Source organism: Protopterus annectens, chromosome 2.part0, assembly GCF_019279795.1.
Source record: "Protopterus annectens isolate FY-2018-M chromosome 2.part0, PAN1.0, whole genome shotgun sequence".
NCBI lineage: Eukaryota > Metazoa > Chordata > Ceratodontiformes > Protopteridae > Protopterus > Protopterus annectens.
In genome coordinates, this window is record NC_056728.1 from 973599711 (window position 1) to 973620501 (window position 20791).

The 20791-nt window shown below is 39.6% G+C and overlaps 1 protein-coding gene across 1 annotated transcript in view; it reads right to left on the reverse strand.

Moving 5' to 3' along the window:
• The window catches only part of LOC122793328 (protein RUFY3-like), a gene marked incomplete in the record, with an annotated part of 2132439 nt that overhangs the window by 191774 nt on the left and 1919874 nt on the right, over window positions 1-20791 (reverse strand). Inside the window, 1 exon segment of the mRNA XM_044061223.1 lies at window positions 7044-7163. Coding sequence (XP_043917158.1) covers window positions 7044-7163 — 120 coding nt within the window.

Genomic DNA, 20791 nt, shown 5'->3' on the forward strand with positions numbered 1-20791 from the left:
CCAGTTTGCAACCCATCTTGTGACATATGGGTTTACATTTAAGCTGGTAAGTTTTTCTACAATACCCGAGTGGGGTATTGTGTCGAAGCCTTTGCAAGGTCAAGGTAGGCTGTATGGACTGCCTTTCCCTCATCAATGGCCTTGGTGACTGTTTCGAAGAAGTCGACCAAGTTCAAAAGGCATGATCTGCCCTTGACGAAGCCAAACTGGGTCGGGTCCAATGTCTGCAAGTCCCCTATATCTTTGTTTATGAGCTCCATTATGATCCTCTCCATAGCTTTGCAGACTAGACTTGTTAAGCTTATGGGCGGTAATTACCAGGGTCCGTAGAGGCACCGCCTTTGTGGAGTGGGACCACAGTTGCCGTACGCCACTCCTTGGGCACGTATCCCGTGGTAAGGCTGAGATTAAACAGCTGCCTTATGTGCGGGTTTAATTCCTCATTTAGCTCGTGTAGCACACAGCCGGGGACACCATCCGGTTCCATTGATGCTGTGTTTTTAGCTTTAGAGAGAGCAGCTTTCACCTGCGCATTTGAGATGTCTGGGAGGCTACACTCCGCTGGGATAGTTATCTCTCCTTTGGGGGGGGGGTGAAGTTTGCACTGAACCTGTCTGCAAGTATGTTGGCAATGTCTGTGGGTTCAGTGATTTTTGTATCATTTTGGACTAATTCTGAGCATATCTGGGAGTTTCCACCCAGGTTCCTAACATAGCTGAAAAAGGCCTTATGATTGTCCTTTGAATCCATGGCAATTTTTCTCTCAAAATTGGCCTTAGTTGATTTTATGAGTGCTCGTATTTTTTTACTAATAATGATCAGGGTCAGTACACTACTGTGTGTTGCCTTTGATGATCCGGACATAGCTGAAGAAGGCCCTATGGTTCTTGTAGGCCAGAAGTTGATACACTTTACAGTCAAACTTCTGAAATTCCATCTTTAAAAGCTACTTCCATAATTAAATGCCAAAAGAGAGAACACACAAAGACTGTGAACAAAAACAAAACCAGTTGAGGATACAGGACGTCTCTGTATGTCTTGAAAAATGGAAACAAATCCAGTCCACAAATCACTTTTATTCAACAGAATAATCCAAAGCTGGTAAGTGCTTTCGTCCCACAAATACAGAATTTCATCAGACAAAGCACACTTAAACTTTAAACTAAATTAAAGTAGTCACGAGTAAAAAACATTTCATAACCACACCCCCTTAAAGTTATAGTAAAAAATATATATGTATAGTAAAAAATTACAACCTAGCATCTGTCCAACATAAAATGACAACAGACAAAACTATTTTTTCAACATAGATTTTGGACCAATTCAAATATAGATGTATAAATATATATATATATATATATATATATATATATATATATATATAAATATATATATATATATATATATATATATATATATATATATATGAGTGCACACCTATTACAGCAAACCAATGTACATTTCAATAATATAAATTATTAGATAATTAAAAAGTTTTTTGTATATAAAATGTTAAAAAAATTATTATTATCTCATTAAAGCTTTTAATCTTAACAGGGAACTCATAGAAATATTCTCATTTAATCCCGGCCAGTTGCCAGCATCTAAAACCAACTGCCAGTACAGTTCCCTTTTTTCTAATAAAATAGACCAGGCACCCCCTCTTATTTCAGCAGAGGTGTGATCTATAACAAAAAATCGGAAAGAGTGTCCCTCATTCTCCATCAGGTGCTTACTCAGAGCATGTTTCTTTTTTTCTTCTTATTTCATATAAATGCTCATACACACGATTCCTCAACTTTCTATCTGTTTTGCCAATGTAATAGCACCTACATTGTTCACACAAAGCACAATATATTACCCTTTCAGTATTACAGTTGCATTTCCTTTTAAGTCTTACAGTAATGTTATTTATTTTAAAGTAATATTCTTCCTTTATATATTTACAGAAATGACACATTCCGCACTTATTCATATAACCACCTTCATTTTTCATTGAACTCTGTTTCTTTTCGAAACAACTCTTCAAATTCCTACCTCTTCTATAAATTATGGTGGGCCTTGTATCTACATGTTGTCTTAGGCTCCTGTCTTGTCTCAGGAGGGTCCATTTTTTCTCCAAAATGTTTTTTTAACTCAAAGCTATCTACAGTAAAAACTGTAATAAAGGATGCATTATAATTTCTATTCACACCCTCATGGTTAACCGTAGTCTCATTGGTTGTGGTGGCCTGGTGTGTTGGAAATTCAAAGAGGTGTGTAAAAATTCCTTTCCCTCGTATTAACCACTTCCAATATAATTTCAGTAATGAATTTCACTGGATAGCCTCTTTTCACAAACATATTTTTTAATACTTCACATTCAGTTAAAAAATCGTCCAAGTTAGATACCACGCGTGCAGCACGGACAAGTTGACCCTTAACTATAGCTTTCTTTTGTTTTTGAGGATGGGTGCTGGTATAATCTAATAAGGAATTTGAATATGTCTCTTTTCTGTAAATTTTGGAAGTAAATTTTTAATTATTGTAATCTTTAGCTATCAAAATATCCAAAAATTAAATCTTGTGTAGATCAAAATTGTGGGTGAACTTTAGAAACTGTGTTGTTGAATCAATAAATGACAAATTCATAATATTTTCATAGGGTCCATCCCACAAAACAAAAATATCATCTGAAAACCGACAGTAATATTTAATATGGGGGTAAAATCCGGAGGGAAATAAATATTTCCTTTCCCACTGTGTCACTATTATATTAGCATATAAACCCCCACAGGCTGATCCCATGGCGATACCCTCTTGTAAGAAAATCTCATTTTCAAATAAAAGAAAATTATTCTTTAAAACAATCTCCAAAAGTTGTAGGTATAGTAATACTTCAAAATGTCCAACCTTCTTGTCATATAGGTATTCACTAAACCAGACCAGTCCAATGTCATGAGGAATTATTGAATATAAATCTTTTATGTCTACAGTAAGAAACATATACGTGTTTTTAAAAGGTATATCATTCATGGCCTTCAAAAATCTCCATGGATCCTTACACAAGTGAGATTTACTATATACTAAATGCTTTAATTTAGCATCTAAAAATTTAGCCAGAGGTTGTGCGATGCAGCCTTTAGAATCCACTATAGAGCACATTGGTGGCTGCACTAGATTTTTATGTAGCTTCGGTAACCCAAATATTACGGATACCCTTGTGTGGATAACTGTAATGTAATTTGACTAATCTATTGTAATGGATTCTTCGATAAACAAATACTGAAGTTCATTTTTAATTTTTAGATTTGCCCCATTCAGCTCATTTACAGAGGATTTAGCATATATTTTTCCATTTAGAATATATAGCATTTTCTTTTTATAATCCTCTAAATTCATTAAAACAACCCTACCCCCCTTGTCAGGTTTCATGATCCTGATTTTTTTTTCTAGAAAACCATTGATTTCCTTAATGGCATATCCTTCTTCTACATCATCTTTATTTAAACTTCTGTGCCTGGACATTAAGTTCTGAATGTCCATTTCACATTTATTCAAATAATAGGATCATGGGGTGCAATGGGGGGTTGTAAGTGCTCGAAATCATTAGGGGATTAATAAATTGATCAGAAAAAGAATTCTGAAACATAGTTATCAGGTTTAATTTACAGGTTTATAACCTTAGATCCATTAAAATATTGCCTACATCACTATGTTGCCTAGGGACAAATGTAAAGCCTTTGGCAAAAAGATCACAATGAGCAATATCTAAATCAACATTAGAAAAAGTGTACACCTTAAAATCACCTAGGGAGTTTTGTAGTAATGCAACAAGGGGAGATGGTCACATGATTCATCTACAAGATGGATGGGGGGGTATATCCTCATCAAATTCACCAGTATTAAGGCTATTTAATTCCTGTTGTTCCAAGCTCTGTTGTAGGGATACCTCCCCCTCCCATTCGTCTTCCCACCCCTGTTCCACCTGTTGTTCGACCGTTGCGGGGTTTGATATTCTTCTACTCTCATATTGTCTGAAGGTGGATTCCTGTTTTTCAATCGCTCTGAGCGTCTCAAAGGGGGGTATTCTTCCTGGTCTAAAAATGGCTGCTCTTTTGGGTTTTTAGGTTTGAGGGGATGACATTTTGACAAGTTATTGCTTGGCGTTATGGCAATCAAGGTTCTTGTAGGCCAGAAGTTGATACATTTTACAGTCAAACTTATGAAATTCCATCTTTAAAAGCTACTTCCATAATTAAATGAATAAGGAGGCCAACAGTGCCTCAACCACAGAAGAACCCCATAGCTAGGGCAGAACACAGGCTAAAGAATGTTAGGCCTCATGAACCACAAGAAATCCTAAAAGAGAGGTCAAGAGAGGGGAGACAGAAGGAGCAGAAGGGCTCATTACATTTGCCTGTCTCAAAGAAAACAGCCTCAAGACCACCAAGCTCCGAAGGGAAGTCAGACAGCAAAGAGGCCTCAAGACCACCAACAATTCCAAACAAAGAATCTCACACAGTTTCACAAGAGCAAATGGCAAGCATGTCACACATCTGACAGACAGGGGCTAATGTGTGACCACAAATGCTAGAGGTAGGGAATAAGGGCAGATACATATGTCGCACCTTTTGGTGATGACATGCTAAATTTCTCAAGTGAGATACCACACCCTGTCTCAAGTTTGCACCAAAAATTAAACAAGTGTTTGATATCTCATGCTTGAGGTGTGGACCTAGCAAACCCTACTCAATCAAAATGGATCAACTCTATTTGGACTGGGGGATACTAGGAGGAGAAATTTCTGCCCTAAAAAGTCCTGATCTGACTCAAAATAATGGAAGACCCATGCTCAAGCTGACTATCAAAATAAAGAAGTGGGTACTCCAGAAAACACCCCCTCCATGGAGGTGGAGGGCATACTTCTCCCTGGCCCCTGGACTTCTGTTGCTGAGGTGGAACAAAATGCAGTTACATTTAAAAGGGGATGTTGTTTACCTTGTGATTACGGGAAGGTTGTGCTTGATGCATACTTAACTCTTGGGTGGGGGTGGGGTGTAAGCCTAAAACCAGTCCTCTAAACTGAATCTCCAGTGAAGAAACTCCAGTTTTCCCCGTAAGCAGCTTCCTTCTACTATCTGCTGCAGGATTAAGACAAGTTTCAAAAGTTACAACCTAGGAAAAAAAAAAGGCTTATGAATGCAGAAATGTTTACAGATTATATTGAGTATCAGGATCTGGACTGTTTAAATGGGAAAAAAATAATTTGTAGGCATAGAATACAAGTACACTTATGCAGCTGATGCATTATGTTAAGTAGTGCACATTCTTAGGAATATATCTACCCTCGAGTATGGAAACTTGTGAAAAAAGTCACACAATTCTGAATGGTTGAAAGCATGAATCAAGCCATATGACTCAAAAAGAAGGGTCATCAGTGTTAGATCTGTTATTTCCAGGCTGCAAAAATTACATCCTTAAGAACGACTGTAAAGATGGGATGATCCAAGTCTCCTCTTCCTTCTTTCAAGATAATGATCAAGCCTCTTCTAAGGAGGAAGGAGGACCATCAGCCAATGCTAAAAAGATTGCATGGGAAGGATGTCCTCCCTGGTGAGGTGTCATCTCTAAGTAAGAGAAGGGCAAGTGGCAGGAGAAGAATCATTCCAGTTTGTCTCACAAAATGGTACCTCAGAACCTTCTAATTTCTTACTCAAGTGGATTCAGGGAAGAAGGAAAAACTGGCAGGAATGACCTGCACTGTACTGCACTCAAGTGGCTGTTGATGGAAGGTCAGCAGGCACATACTAGAGAGAGGGGAACTGATCTCCAAAGCAAGAGAAAATGCAAGCAAAAGGCAGTGAAAGTGAACACAATGCCATAAGCCACAGCCATATACAGATGCATACAATCATGTTTCAAAATCATGCACTCCTTCACCACAATGCATTAAAGTAGCTAAGTAGATCCGATTTGGCAGGCATGACCAGGGGAGTGGCACATCAGCAGGACCTGGGGAAGCCTTGTGCAGCCTTAATTTGTGAGTCTGATAGAAGGAAAGAAAAGATGTAGACTTCTTGAAGGAAATGCCATGAGGACTCTCTAGCATATTTTCTATGTGCCAGCTAACAAGCTGCATGATTAAGTGTGGAATTCCATGTGTTCAAATCCCAAGACACACTTGCCTGTAGGGAAGATTCTCTGGACATTCCCCGTGACATCAGCAGACAATGTACGAATGCACAACTCTTCATATGTCGAGAAGGTACATCATTTGAAGGGATCCAGAGGCCACTTAAATGGCAGACTTTACTGTAGACTGAGGCTCTAGACATTGAATTGTCGCCTGTTTCCTTACTTTCTCTGGCATGTCTGTCTAGTGCCTGGGTCTGCTTGTGGGACCATCTCAACAATCCTAGCAGTGGTTACCTTCCATTACATCCAAATGGCAGGCTGCAAGATAAGTCTTGAGCTTCACTTTTCACTTGTTATGAGTGGCTGGATGGAATCGTTGACACTTTTGGAAAGAATGAACTCAAGGTCTTTTATCAGCCAGTAGAGACAGCTCTTACGCCTGTCTAAGTTACAAGTTATCACCTCACAGAAACTTAGGTTTACTTTTTTAACATACAATGCAAAAATGTTCCTAAGAGGCATGCTAGGATTTAGAGTATTAAATTCACAAATTTCAAGAAAGAACTGAGAAAAATGGGGCTAGGTTGTTGTACTAGCCAAGTGCTTTGATGTCATTACATATACTCATGTTTTCTCAAGAAATTTGTGTCTTTTGTTTTTGGATTTTGTGACGTGCTCAGGATTTATCTGCTGGAGCTATAATTTCTACTTGTTTGCCATTAAATGCATCAGTGAAACACTTATACACCCCAAATACAGTAACTCAAGATCTTAGGAGAACTATTGAGAGGCAGCTCTCAAAAAGGAGACCTCAGCTGTTACTACAGATGCTCATTAAAGTATAATCTAATGTTTCAGACTTTTCTGTTAATAAAAAGAGATTATATGTTGTTACTTTACCAAGAGATTATATGTTGTTACTTTACCGTTGCACTGTCAGACATTCCACTTCTTGTTGCAGACTGGCAATCTTGTCGCCAAACTCAGACTTGAAAAGCCTGGTTGCATCCACAGCTGATTGTCGATCCTTTTCTGTCTGTCGCAATCTGAATTACATGTATATGAATTTATAAAACATGTCACACAGAGAGGTACAGCAAATTTAGCATACAAAGTGTTAACAAAACAGTAATGGAAAATCAGAAAGGACAAAAGCTATGCAAGTACTGAACTAAAAAATAACTACAGAGTCTATTAAAGTAAACTAAAAAAAAAAAAAAGTTATGTACTTACCATAACGTTCCATGTTTGTAGTCCATCTCACCTACATTCTTGCTGGATGGGTTCGGAGCTGATATTCGGCACCGACTCGGCCGATACTAAAGCTTGAGAGCTTTTACTGGCTCGAGGATAGCCCCTGTCCCATGGTGCCTCACGGCAATTCCCCAGATCTAGTTTGCAAAAAAGCAATAAATACCTATCAGGCAAGACCAGTATCAGAGTTGTATACATGCAGACAAAGAATTTGAAAATATAGTCCATGCCAGGTGGACAACAAAAGAGAACCAGGTCAGACAGGACCAGTATAGTCCACCAGATCCCCCAGAAAACAGGGAGGGATGCAAGAATGTAGGTGAGATGGACTACAAACATGGAATGTTATGGTAAATACATAACTTTTTATGTTATCTAGTCCTGTCTCACCATAATTCTTGCTGGATGGGACAGGTGGCTCAAGCAAAGAGACTCTTCAGCACAGTGGACCCAAAGGAAGATCTGCCCCAGGAGGCCAAGTCCAATTTGTAATGAGTGACAAAAGTATGTGGTCTTTCTCAAGTAGCTGCTGCACAAATAGTATCAATTGGGAGCCTAGATCTAAAGGCACATGAAGTAGCTACAGCTCTAGTAGAATGACCTTTAACTTTGATGGTAATTGGCTGCCAGCTTGTTGATAAGCAAATGATATGCAATTCGAGAGCCATTTTGAAAGAGTAACCTTAGAAACAGGCAAGCCCTTTTTCTTGTCGGAAAAAGAAACAAGGTTGATCTGATTTTCTGAATTCTTTAGTCCGATGTAAATAAAACCTGAGAATTCTGTGAACATCTAACTGGTGTAGTCTATACCCTCTAACTTAAACGGGCCGTACAGTCCTATGGGGGGAATAGGGGTCGGAAACTTTCAAAAAAACAGTCACACAAGAGATAAAAAACTATATTTAATAACAAAGGATAGAAAAAGTAGGAAAAAGGACTAAATTTAGCAAATAAAGTTTTACTTAGCCAATGAGCCAGTAAGACACAACCACGAAGCTTTCGCGGCAAACAAGATCTGGGGAATTGTCGTGAGGCACCATGGGATAGGGGCTAGCCTCGAGCCAGTAAAAGCTCTCAAGCTTTAGTATCGGCCGAACCCATCCAGCAAGAATTACGGTGAGATAGGATTACATAACATCAATACTGTCACATCATTTTTTTTTTTTGCTCAGCAACCGTAATCCAGCCTAAAGTACAGGGAACTTAAAATAGAATACATTTATAATATTGAATGAGCAAAATGTAGAATGGCGCAACAGTGACCACAAAAGGACAAACTCAAAATGATGAAAAACTTACATACATAGAAGTACTTTAAGCATGGGCATTAACGACCTTCTAGGCTGCCAATATACCAGAACAGTTGTTCCCATAATAAATGTTTAGGCTGTTCTTAAAAATATCTAAACTAGTACTTGCTTTAATGTAATTTGTAGTCTGTTCCATGCATCAGCTACTCTGTCAGAGAACCAATTAGCACACTTCTCATTCCTAAAGAATCTTCTACACAGGTTGTCTGATGATTCTCTGGTACTTTTTGATAACTCCAAACATTCCCAGAGGAAGATGTCTCTAAATGTCCTATATACTTGAATAAGATCTCCTCCTATATATCTGTTAGAGACACTGTACAAGTTCAGATATTTTAGACTTTCATAACTTAAAAGTTGTCATCCATGGATGCCTTTGGTATATTTCCAATATACACTTTCTAGTTTTCTCATGCTTGTCTTCTTATAGGGTTTCCATATTGTTATTCCATACTCAAGTTTGGGTCTAATGTAACTAACAAACAATGACTTCATCATTTATGATTTCCTAGACTTTATACATATTTTTATACAACCTATAGTTCTATAACTATCATTAACCGATTGCTTGATATGCTTAGAAAAACTCAAAGCTGGATCTACTCATACACCCAGGTCCTCAAAGGACCTTACAGTTTCAGTTTCAATGACTGTGTGCTGTATTAAATATTCACCTTATAACTTATGTCTCACAAATCTCATATGCTTAGTTTTTGATGTATTTATCAGCATATTATTCTCCTGTGCCCAAATCATCATCATCAATTTAATTAAGTTCTTTTGCAGACATGCCTTTTCTGTAACACATGCAATCAGTTTACCCAATTTCAGGTCATCTGCATATAGACTGCAGAACATCTCAGATGAAAAAGTTAGGCCTGAAAGATACAAACTAAACAAGGGCCTAGAACAGAGCCCTGTGGGACACCCTGATTGCAACCAAGAATTTCACCTGTGCAATTGCTGTATGATACTTGCCATGTCCTATTTGTAAGCCATGCAGCTACCCATGTTATCAAAAGTACATTGATACCTAGTTCTAATTTATTAATTAATGGTTTGTGTATGACCCCATGAAATGCTAAGTTAAATCTATATAAATTACATCACAGCACAATTTTTCATTCATAGCTATTATATTGTTATAGAACATCATGTTACAGGTGGTAATAGATCAATTTTCAACATATGCATGCTGATATATGGTTTCAAGTCCCAACCTATCCATTTCTGACAATAAGTTATCCAATATTACCTTCTCTATTATTTTTCCACAACATGAAAATAGACTTAAAAGGTCTATATGACTCTGGGTTTGTCCTACTCCCTTTTCCCTTAAAGACTGGTTTAATATCTTGAGGAATCTCCCCATATTTATATGACCTAGTGAATAACAGATATAATTGTACCGCAAGTTCTTGCCGAAGTGTTCTCAGGTAATTTCTAATTCCATCTCCTCCCTGTTCTTTGTTTGGGTCCAGTTTTTGCAGTTCTTTTCCAATACAATCTAATCTGATTCCAGTACCTGAGGGTACCTGGCTGTTACTAAGACAACTTACCACCCACTTTGTGGAGCCAATCTGTTTTGCATAAGATCTTGTAAATATATCTCTAATCTGTTGGATCTAAGAATAAATTTTAGAATCTATACAGTTTCTTAATTCGTATGTCTTTTCTCCTTCCACATCTTGTGTACCTATAAAAAGGTTTCCTATTATGCTCAATATCTTTATATAATTTTTCTTCAAATTTTCTTATCTCACAGTATGCTTACATTTTTGTCCAGTTTGTTTATTTCAATTTTCAAAGTTGTAGTACTCTTTTCCATTTCTTAGATTTTTTTCTCACTCACCTTAATCAGGTATCCTGTTCTTACAGAAATATATCCCCCTGACGCTGTATGCCTAGATCCTGATATTAAACAATTTTTTTAATTTTTGCACTCAGACTTCTCTTATAAAACTATCCACATTCAATCTCCAGTTTTTTCCACTGAACACCTCACTCCAGTTAGTTTTACATAGTGACTGTTTTGCTTCCATATAATCTGTAATTAACCTTCTGTGCATTGGTTTAGATTTCAGTTTGGCAGAATTATCTAGCAACAAATTAACCTTTACAACCCCGTGATTACTGCACATCAATGGTGGTAAAATTTGACTTAAAGTAAAAAAAAAAAAATTGCTAGAATCTCCCTGTGTTCTGCTTAACTGTAACAAAAAAAATTACGCTCGTTTCCTGCCTTTCCTGTAACTAGTCTAGTCCAGATACAGATTTGCTATATGCAGGACTGTTTGTAAGCTTCTGAGCCACCCAAGCCTGTCTGTGTTGGAGGGAAGCCTGCTAGTTTATCAGTGGGAGTGGTAAGCACTAGGTAATGTATCTACCACATAAGGAGTGGTTTCTGGCCCAGAAATGTTAGTTATTGGCTGTTTGGGCAGTTTTTCCATCTCTCTCAACTTCCTAATTTAAAAGCCCGCATTTGCACTTGTCCCCCCTTCCTGTATCTAGTCTATTCCAGATACAGATTTGCTGTACACAGGACTGTTTGTAAGCTCCTGAGGCCCCACAAGCCTTTCTGTGTTGGAGAGAAGCCTTCTAGCTCATCAGTGGGAGTGGTAAGCACTAGGTATCCTATCTACCACATAAGGAGTGGTTCTGGCCCAGAAATTGTAGTTATTGGCTGTTTGAGCAGTTTTTTCATCTTTCCTCAACTTTCTGATTTAAAAGCTCACATTTGCACTTCTTTCCTATAACTAGTTCAGATACAGATTCTTAGTTTTAGCACTTGAATTTCTTATTCGTGCTCAACACTTGTTCAGAACTTGTAAGCACTAAATAAGCTACAAATTACTACAGCACTCAACCTTTCTCATTAACTAGAGGAAAACAGTTTTTGTACTTAACTTTCCTCACTTGCTTAGAGAAAAATAGCCCTTGTACTCACTTTGCTCACTTGTCTAGATGAAAACAGTTTTTTATTCAGGCATGTCTAAGGGTCAGCTCCCAGTGTTCTCTCCCGTCTGTCTGATGAATCTGGGCGTCTTGGGGCAATGTAGCAATTGCCTCATTTACACAGACAACCCTCTCCTCCTACCACCCAACACTACAACCTGTGAGAGATGCACCTATCTAGCCAAACTGGAGGTAAAGCTCTCTCCAACCAAGACTGAACTTAACAGTCTGGAGGAGAAGGTAAACACCTGCACCACACCACACTCAACACATAATCCATCAAAACCTACAAGACCTAAACCCACACATAGTAACACAAAACACACACCTACATTCGCAGAGGCTCTCAATAAAAATCTACCCAAACAACAGAGACCTCCAAAGCTGAAACGCGAGCAACCCCCCAACACTACCCAAATGACACATAGCCCACAGAACCACAGCCCATAAGGCAAAACAACGTACCCAACACACTAGTCATAGGTGACTCTATAGGCAGGCACACTGATGTCCCACTCACCAGGTTAAACAAGGAGAAGGCTGCTGTCAGCTGCCTGTCGGGTGCCAGGATCTGCAACATAACCCATGCACTCAGGTCACTCCACAACAAGTACAAATATGACTCTGTCATTGTTCATGTTGGTGTAAATGACCTGAGATGTACCTTCCTGGACTACATGAAAAGAGACATGGAAAAGCTCTCCAATCTTGTAGCTCAGGCAGGTATGACCCTAGCCCTGAGTAGCATCCTGACATTGCCCAGAATGATACTGCAGTAAAAGAACAAAATGATTGACTTAAGCTTCTGGTGTCATTCTAAGGGGATCCAGTATCTGTCTGCCTGGGACGACATGGTCGACAGACCACAATGCTTTGCCAGAGATTGCCTGCACCTGTCACCCCTAAGATTTTGGATACTGGCTAAGGCTCTTGCCGCCCCTACAGTGCCTTTTTTAGGCAAGGTTCAAATGACAAATTCACCACCATAACAGGAACAGGCAAGTAAAAACTGAGGGTAATGCGACTCAATGCTAGAAGTCTAAATCTCAAAATGCACTCCTCGAGGCACTCCTTAAAATGGAGAACACTGATATGTGTGCTGTGACTGAGCCCTGGTTCAAGGCTCCAGAGAGCACCCTTGCATTACCAGGCTGTAACTCATACCACATTTTTTGGCCACCTAACCTGGACTGGAACACCAAAGGCAGAGGTGTGTCCATATTCATTAAGGATATCCACACCTCCAGGCTAGTTGCTCAGCATAATGCATCCGAGGTTATCCCAGTGCAACTAACATTGGGCAAAGCTGCAATCCAAATTGTAGCTTGCTACAGATCCCCCACCATGCCCCAGGATTCCCACTCCTCTTTTGACATACTGGAAAATATTAGGGTTCAACCACACACCCTAATAATGGGCAATTTCAAATACCCCACCATTAACTGGGAAAACTACTTATGTACCAACTCCTTTGCTCAATGCTTTCTGGAATTCATAAATTCCAATGCCATGGATCAACTTATCCACACCTCCACCAGGGGCAACAATATCCTAGACCTAGTCATTACCAACATGAGTGACCGGTGTTCCACACCTGAAGTCACCTCCTCGTTGGTCACATCCATCCATAAGCTAATCACTCTAGATATCCACATCCCACCTCCACCCCCCATTAAGGAAACCATGGTAAAACATTTCTCCAAAGCCAACTTCATGCTTCTTAAGACAGAAGTGGCGAACTTCATGACACCCATGCAGATGGACAATACAGTTAAGACTGCGGAATCCTACACAAATGGGCACTCTATAAGCACTTACACTAGTGCATGGATTGTGCTATCCCAAACAGAATCAAGACGCTATCCTCCAAAAAAAGGAAGCCAATCTGGTGGTCTCCTGCCATAAACAAAATCTACAAGAGAAGGAAGAAACTGTTGCAAAAGAGAGTAAAATCCCATGAGTGGAGGAGCTCCCTGGTCAGCCTCAGTAAGAAGCTGAGATCCCTTATAAGATCCTCCAAAGCTAGCTATGAAAACAAAATCGCCACTGATTCTAGGGACAACCACAACACATTCTATAGCTATGTCAAGAATCTCAATGGCAACACCCAGATCTGCTCTGAGTTACAGCACAATGGCACAAAAATTACAGAACCAACTGATATTGCCAACATCCTGACAGATAGGCTCAGTGCTAACTTTACCCCCCTCTCACACCCTAAAGGGCCCATATCTATACAGGAAGAATACAGTGTCCCTGTAATAACTACACAGGTAAAAGCTGCACTCTCTAAAGCCGAAAACACAGCATTCATGGGACCGGACAACATCCCAGGATGTATTTTACATGAGTTTCAGAATGAATTGGCTCCCCACCAAAGCACCATGTTTAATCATAGCCTCACGTCAGGCTTTGTGCCCACTGAATGGTGCATAGCAACAGTTATCCCACTCCACAAAGGGGGAGCCACCACTGATCCCAGGAACTATCGCCCTATTAGCCTGACGAGCCTGGTCTGTAAGGCCATGGAACGTATAGTCATGGAACTCATAAACGAAGACATTGGTAACCTCCAAACTCTGGACCCCACCTAGTTTAGGTTTGGGAAAGGCAGATCATGCCTCCTGAACCTGATCAACTTCTTTGAGGCAGTCACCAAAGCCGTAGACGAGGGTAAGATGGTTCACACAGCCTATCTTGACCTCGCTTTCGACACCATCCCCCATTCTGGAATTATAGCTAAACTCCCTAAGCTAGGTATAAATCCCTACGTCACAAAATGGGTTGCCAACTGGCTCACTGACAGAACCCACACTGTGAAAAGTTGCAGACTCCAAATCTTACCTCAAACCAGTGACAAGTGGAGTACCACAGGGTTCGGTCCTGGGACCTCTCCTGTTTGGTATCTACTTCTCTGAAGTACAAGCTAACACAGAAGGCTTTTGGCTAATGAAGTTCGCAGATGACTGCAAACTAGGAGCCACAGTCAAGTCCCCAAATGATGTGGACATCCTACAGAAGGGCCACGCTGAGACAGATGCCTGGTGTCAGAGCCATGGCCTCAAGCTCAATGCCAAAAAGAGCACTGTCATCTCCTTTGGTAAAAACTCTGTAACCATGAACTACCACATAGGCGGTGGGTCTACTTAATGCCAAATGTGTGATAAGAGACCTTGGGACCCAGGTGGACAGTAGTCTCTCCTTTGATAATCACATTGCCACTGTAGTCAGGAAATCCTTCTACGTGGCACACATCATAAAAGGGTTCTCGTCCAGGAAAAAAAGAGGTCATTGTTCCCCTCTACTCTACACTCATTAGACCCATTGTAGAGTACAATGCCCCTTTTGGAATGCACCTCACAAGACATCTGCAGCAGCTGGAAAGGCCACAGAAGTACCCCACAAAGAGGATTACTGGCCTCAGGTGCCCTACACTGACCGTCTCAAAAAACTCCAGCTTTACTCCATAGCATATCACCTACTCAGAGGTGATCTCTGCCTAATATGTAGAGCTATGTCCAACCCAGAGCTGTTGGACATGCTACACCTAAAGAAATCCCAATCCCTCCGAGCTACACGCTCTAGGGACCTAAACCTTGTCACCACAATAAACAGGATATACTGGCGGTATAGATTCCTGTCCCAGAGATTTCCCATACTCTGGAACAAGCTACCCATCTATGTCAAGCAAAGTTCCTCATTAGCACTCCAAGAAAAATCTTGATGAGTGGATGGGAAATAGGAAATACACCCCGGGGATCACTTCTGTGGCTCTGCTCGACAAGGGCACAGGAAAATAACTTTCTTGGGTGGCATAAGCCAGGGAACCTTGTTGGTTAGGCTTACTTAGGCCCTTGGGCTGATAGCCTAGTACCTAACTATGAACCTATAATTTCTTCAGGAACATGAACAATGTCTAGTATGTTCTGCTCTCTGGTAAGTTTTTTTTTTTTTTTACAAATCTGAAGCAGCTGTTGTTCCTGAACATACGTTGTGAATAATTTTCTTACTAATGTTGCTGAATCAACATTATTCCAGCCTATTTCTGGTAAATTTAAGTCCCCAGCTAATATTATTATTCTCTCCTGTGTTTCATGCAAGAAATGTATGAATTCCTCTAGGTTATCAGCAACTCCAACAACTGTTACATGTTTCAGGGTTTTCTTTATTGTCACAGTTACACAGTGTGCTATATTGGTGTTATCACTGAACATGTAATAATTACAGGTCTCATAACTACTTTAATCCCTAGCATAACACCTCCACCTGATTTTTTGTCAGAATGTCTGATACAGCAAAAAAACTTATATCCTCACAGAACTGGTTTCCAGTCATTGTGTTTTAACCATGTTTCACAAACAATATCAATTTTGTGAAACGTTAACGAATTTTCAAATTAAAAAAATGAATTATTAATGCTCCCAGCATTGTCAACCATCAGAGATGCATCAAATGTTGCTATATGTGAACTGTTAAATTCTCAAACTGCCAAAAATCCTGCCTAGTGTTTTGTCAAATATTGCAAAATATCTGCTGCAAAATTCTCTTCCCTGATCTTGACAAATACACACCATCCTTTCTGAACACTTGTACGCCCCAAACTAGGCTTGGATGCACTACACATTTCCATTTTTTTTAAATGGGACATTTTTTCCATGTAGGTATTTACCCCCAAAAATCTTTTCATTCATGGTGACCTGACTATCCTTTCTATACGTAATTTGTGAAAAATACATCCTAACACCAGTGCACACTATACTATCTACGAGGGCTGTAAGTTCCCTACTAACACAGTCCTTGTGGAGGAGATCATTTGTACAGACATGAATAAAAACAGATCCGTACCTCCTTACATTAAGGCATTCCAAGGTCTGTCTCACATCTATTTGTGCTCTTGACAAGCATAACACTATTTGATGTTCATTATCTTCTCTGCAAATTTAAGTATCTGTTTCTCTAATAAATGAATCTCCAATTACAAGAATATCTTTTCTGACCAGATCTGAAGAATCTCCAGTTTCTATTACAGTAATATCTGCTCCATCAATTATTACAAAGGAATGACCTTCATCACCATTAGTCTAATTAATCTCACTCTTTTCATTTTGTATTCAATTTGCAAGCATACAATTCTCATCCAGCTGGCTTTGCACATCCACAGCTTGAGCCATGTAGTGAATACCTGTCCTTCTCTTCTTTTTTCTTACAGTAATGTTAGTCAATCCTTCCACATTCAATTTTGATTTCTTCCTTTGCACCTGCCCCTTGCCTCTTTTTTCTACCTTCTCTTTTGGAAAAGTGATGCCTTTTTCTGTAGACTGAAGGTTTTCAGATAAAAAAATGTTATCATTCCCTGTAATCTGTGCGTTACATAACAAATCAGTGTCCTTTTTAGTAAGTATTCACTTTACTTTACATTTATCAATGTCTTTTTCTTTGTTATTTGTTGCAAACTTCTTCCCTTCTTTCTTTTTTGTTTCCTTCTAAACACTCTTGAATCCTCAGATTGCTGAATATTTGCATCTAACATTCCAAAGTCGTCAGGGGCATCGTCTTGTTTCATAGGGGTTGAATGATCTTTAGAGATAAAAGACATCACTTCCTAAGTGTGTTCTAGTTGCTCTTTGCCTAACATTATTTATGCCACCAGTCCAGTCATTAATATATACAACAGTTCTCCAAGCCGTGCCAATTGCACAAGTGCAATCATCATCAGTATGTCTAGATTTACTTCTAATAAGGGTAACTAAATCATTTAACCTTTGTTATGAGGAACACATCACCAGTGTTATCAGATGCTACCTTTAAATATGCATAACATTTACGGCACTGTACAAGATATTTGTGCTTTAGCAAATCATTAATGGCATACTCATTTCAGAAATCCATATTCAGCTTCAAACGAATAAAAAAATTATAAAAGAAAAGAATAATCAAAAATCAATAACCACAGAATTCAAAGAGAGCTTAAATCAATTTCTATGAGAAAAATTACATAAGCAATATACAACTAAATACAGTAAAATTGTTGTTCTGACTGTATAAGTTCTGAAAGTCAGACAAAAGCTGTAATTCTTTTATACTTTCTAGGCCGGGGGAGTTAAGACCCCCTGCACACCCCACACCCCCTACTAATTATGTATACCAACTCTGAGATTGCACTACAGTGGGGAAAGGAGAAAACACCTGTCTTGCTATTCTATGATCTCATCAAATTACCTTTTTTGATCTTTTGTGGTCGATGCTATGCCTTTCGGCATTTTTGCCTCTCAACATTTTCACTTTATCCCATTAAAATACATATGTTGCTTAATATTATGAACAGTTCAATGCATTAGCAAACATTCTGTGGGATATGCTGACCAGAATACTACATTCATAACCATAGCCGGCCTTAGGCATAGGCCGCCTAGGGCGCCGCTGTAGCAGGGGTGCTTTTCCAGTATTTATTTGGTGTAGGTAGACTAGGATGAGGGCACCGGGTGGTGCTGGGGGGGTGCCAAGGAACCTTTTTGCTTAGGGTACCAGTTGACCTAAGAACGCTCTTGTTCATAACACAAGGCTTTTGTAACCAATTATCAGGCAAACTGTATCCCTCATATTCACACAGGAAAAGAGAAATAAAACAAATGATGCTTTATAACAATGCAAATACAAATTGCTTTATTTCAATGGAAAACAGACTTGTTAAAATCTCATTATGTATCTGAATAGACAAGTGACATTTAAACAAATTTTAAACTGGTGAAGCAGAATTCCTGGCCAGACTGAAATGGGGCTGCACACAATAATACTTCTATTTTTACTTAAAGGACCACTATAGAAAATAATTAAAAATATATACATTTTTGTTAACTTTGGCGCATTGCAAACCTGTATGTACCAGATAGAAGTAGTCAATTCTAATTTTATTATGTTTGTACCCCTGACTGCCCTCCTGGAGGCAGACATCCCGATGAGAATTAGTTTTGTTCTAAAGAAAAATCTTTCCCATAATACACTGCAAGTCCACTGTATTTGAGATTTTAGTGCCCATAGCTGTACTGTCACATTACAGTTCCATTCACTTAGAATGAAAGAACAGAGATGAGAAGCTGTTTTTCAGAGGCTCCACTCCGCTCCAGTAAAAGTATAATTCACTGTCATGCACTGCCTCTTACAAATGTGTTTGCTGCTGATGTGTTACACATTCTATGAAAAAGGCTTCCCAAACTACCAGCTCTTTGCTGAGATAACAGCCTTTTTTTTAGGCATTTAAGTTTGATCTGCCTCAGTTCCTTCTAAAGTTACCCCTCCCATATTCCAACCCTCTGCTAGCAAGAGTATCACATTTCCCACCCTGCAAGGTTCAGCTAGTCAGTCAGCTTTGCAGTATCACATTTCCCACCCTGCAAGGTTCAGCTAGTCAGTCAGCTTTGCATGACAATACACATCAAACAGATTTGCTTGCAGTCTGTCTGGTGTATCATTGAAAGTGTTCCCTCATCTCTCTCCTTACTCCTATCATCCGAATACCACTTTTACAGTAAATCATAGTTTCATAATTTAGTACTAGGCTATCTGCCCTGGGGCATTTATAAGCCTAGCCATAGTGATGTGACTTTCGCCACCCCATGTAATGGTACAAAAGTGTACAGAATAGATTTAGAATACTGTGCCTCTGTCTAGTAGTGACACAGTGAAGACCCCCTTACATAATAGAATTAGTTTACTGTGCCTCTGTCTAGTAGTGACACAGAGATGACCCCCGGGGTAAACCCACGATCTCCCATCCACTCGTCAAGATTTCTCTTGAAGAGAGTCAGTGAGGGGCTCTGTCTAACATGAACTGGGATTTTGTTCCAGAGTATGGGAAGCCTCTGAGTTATGAATCTGTCCCTCCAGCATGTCCTATTCATATTTGTGCTGAGGTTTAAATCTTTAGCTCTCGTGGTTCTGATGGATTTGGATTTTTTGAGGTGGAGCATGTCCATCAACTCCTGATTGGACATGGCCTTGTACGTCAGGCACAGATCACCTCTGAGCAGGCGGTATGCTACTGAATAGAGCTGGAGTTTCTTTAGTCTGGCAGCATATGACATATGTTGGAGACCCTTGATCCTCTTGCTGAGGTACTTTTGGGGTCTCTCCAGCTGTTGCAAGTGCCGGGTGAGGTACATACCAAATGGGGCATTGTACTCAATCATGGGCCTGACAAGGGAGGAGTACAGGGGTACAATGACCTCCTTTGATCTGGATGTGAATCCCTTCATGATAAGGTGGGCAAGGTAGAAAGTATTTCTAACCACTTTGGCAACGTGGGTGTCAAATGAGAGGTCACTATCGACTTGGGTCCCCAGGTCTCTGATTACTTTTTCTGTACTCAGTGGGTTACTGTCTTTGTGATAATTTGTGGGTACTTTGTTTTTCCCAAAGGGGATGACTATACATTTTTTGGCATTTAGTTTAAGGCCGTGACTCCGGCACCAGTTGTCCGTTTCAGTGAGGCCTTTCTGTAGGATGTATGTGTCAGCTGGTGTATCGACTATGGCGCCTGGTTTGCAGTCATCTGTGAACTTTGTCAGCCACAACCCTCCCATGTTTGCTTTCACATCTGAGAAATAAATGCCGAACAAGAGGGGTTCCAGGACAGAGCCTTGTGGGACACCACTTGTGACTGGCTTTGAGTCTGACATGGCTCCAGCGATTTTGACTTTATGGGTTCTATCCTTTAGCCAGTTTGCAACCCATCTTGTGACATATGGATTTACATTTAAGCTTTTGAGCTTATCTATGATGCCTCAGTGGGGTATTGTGTCGAAAGCTTTAGCCAAGTCCAGGCAGGCTGTATGGACTGCTTTGCCCTCGTCAATGGCTCTAGTGACTGTTTTGTTACAAAAATGCTTTTTTAGAAACCTTGACATAAGATTGTTTAAGTATTCCTTTACATGCCTGTAACATACACTGATTACAATTCATCTTGGCCACTGACAGATTGGGCTGTGTCTGCAAAAAAAAAAAAAAAAAAAAACAAAAACACAACTCAAAGAATATAGATATTTGGCTTACATAGAATTTCAGTCCTTGGCCTCGTTTTCCCTTATGAATACCACTGAGTTCTCCTTATATTTCTGTGTATTACTGCTATTGTCTGCTCATATTCATTGTTTTTTTTT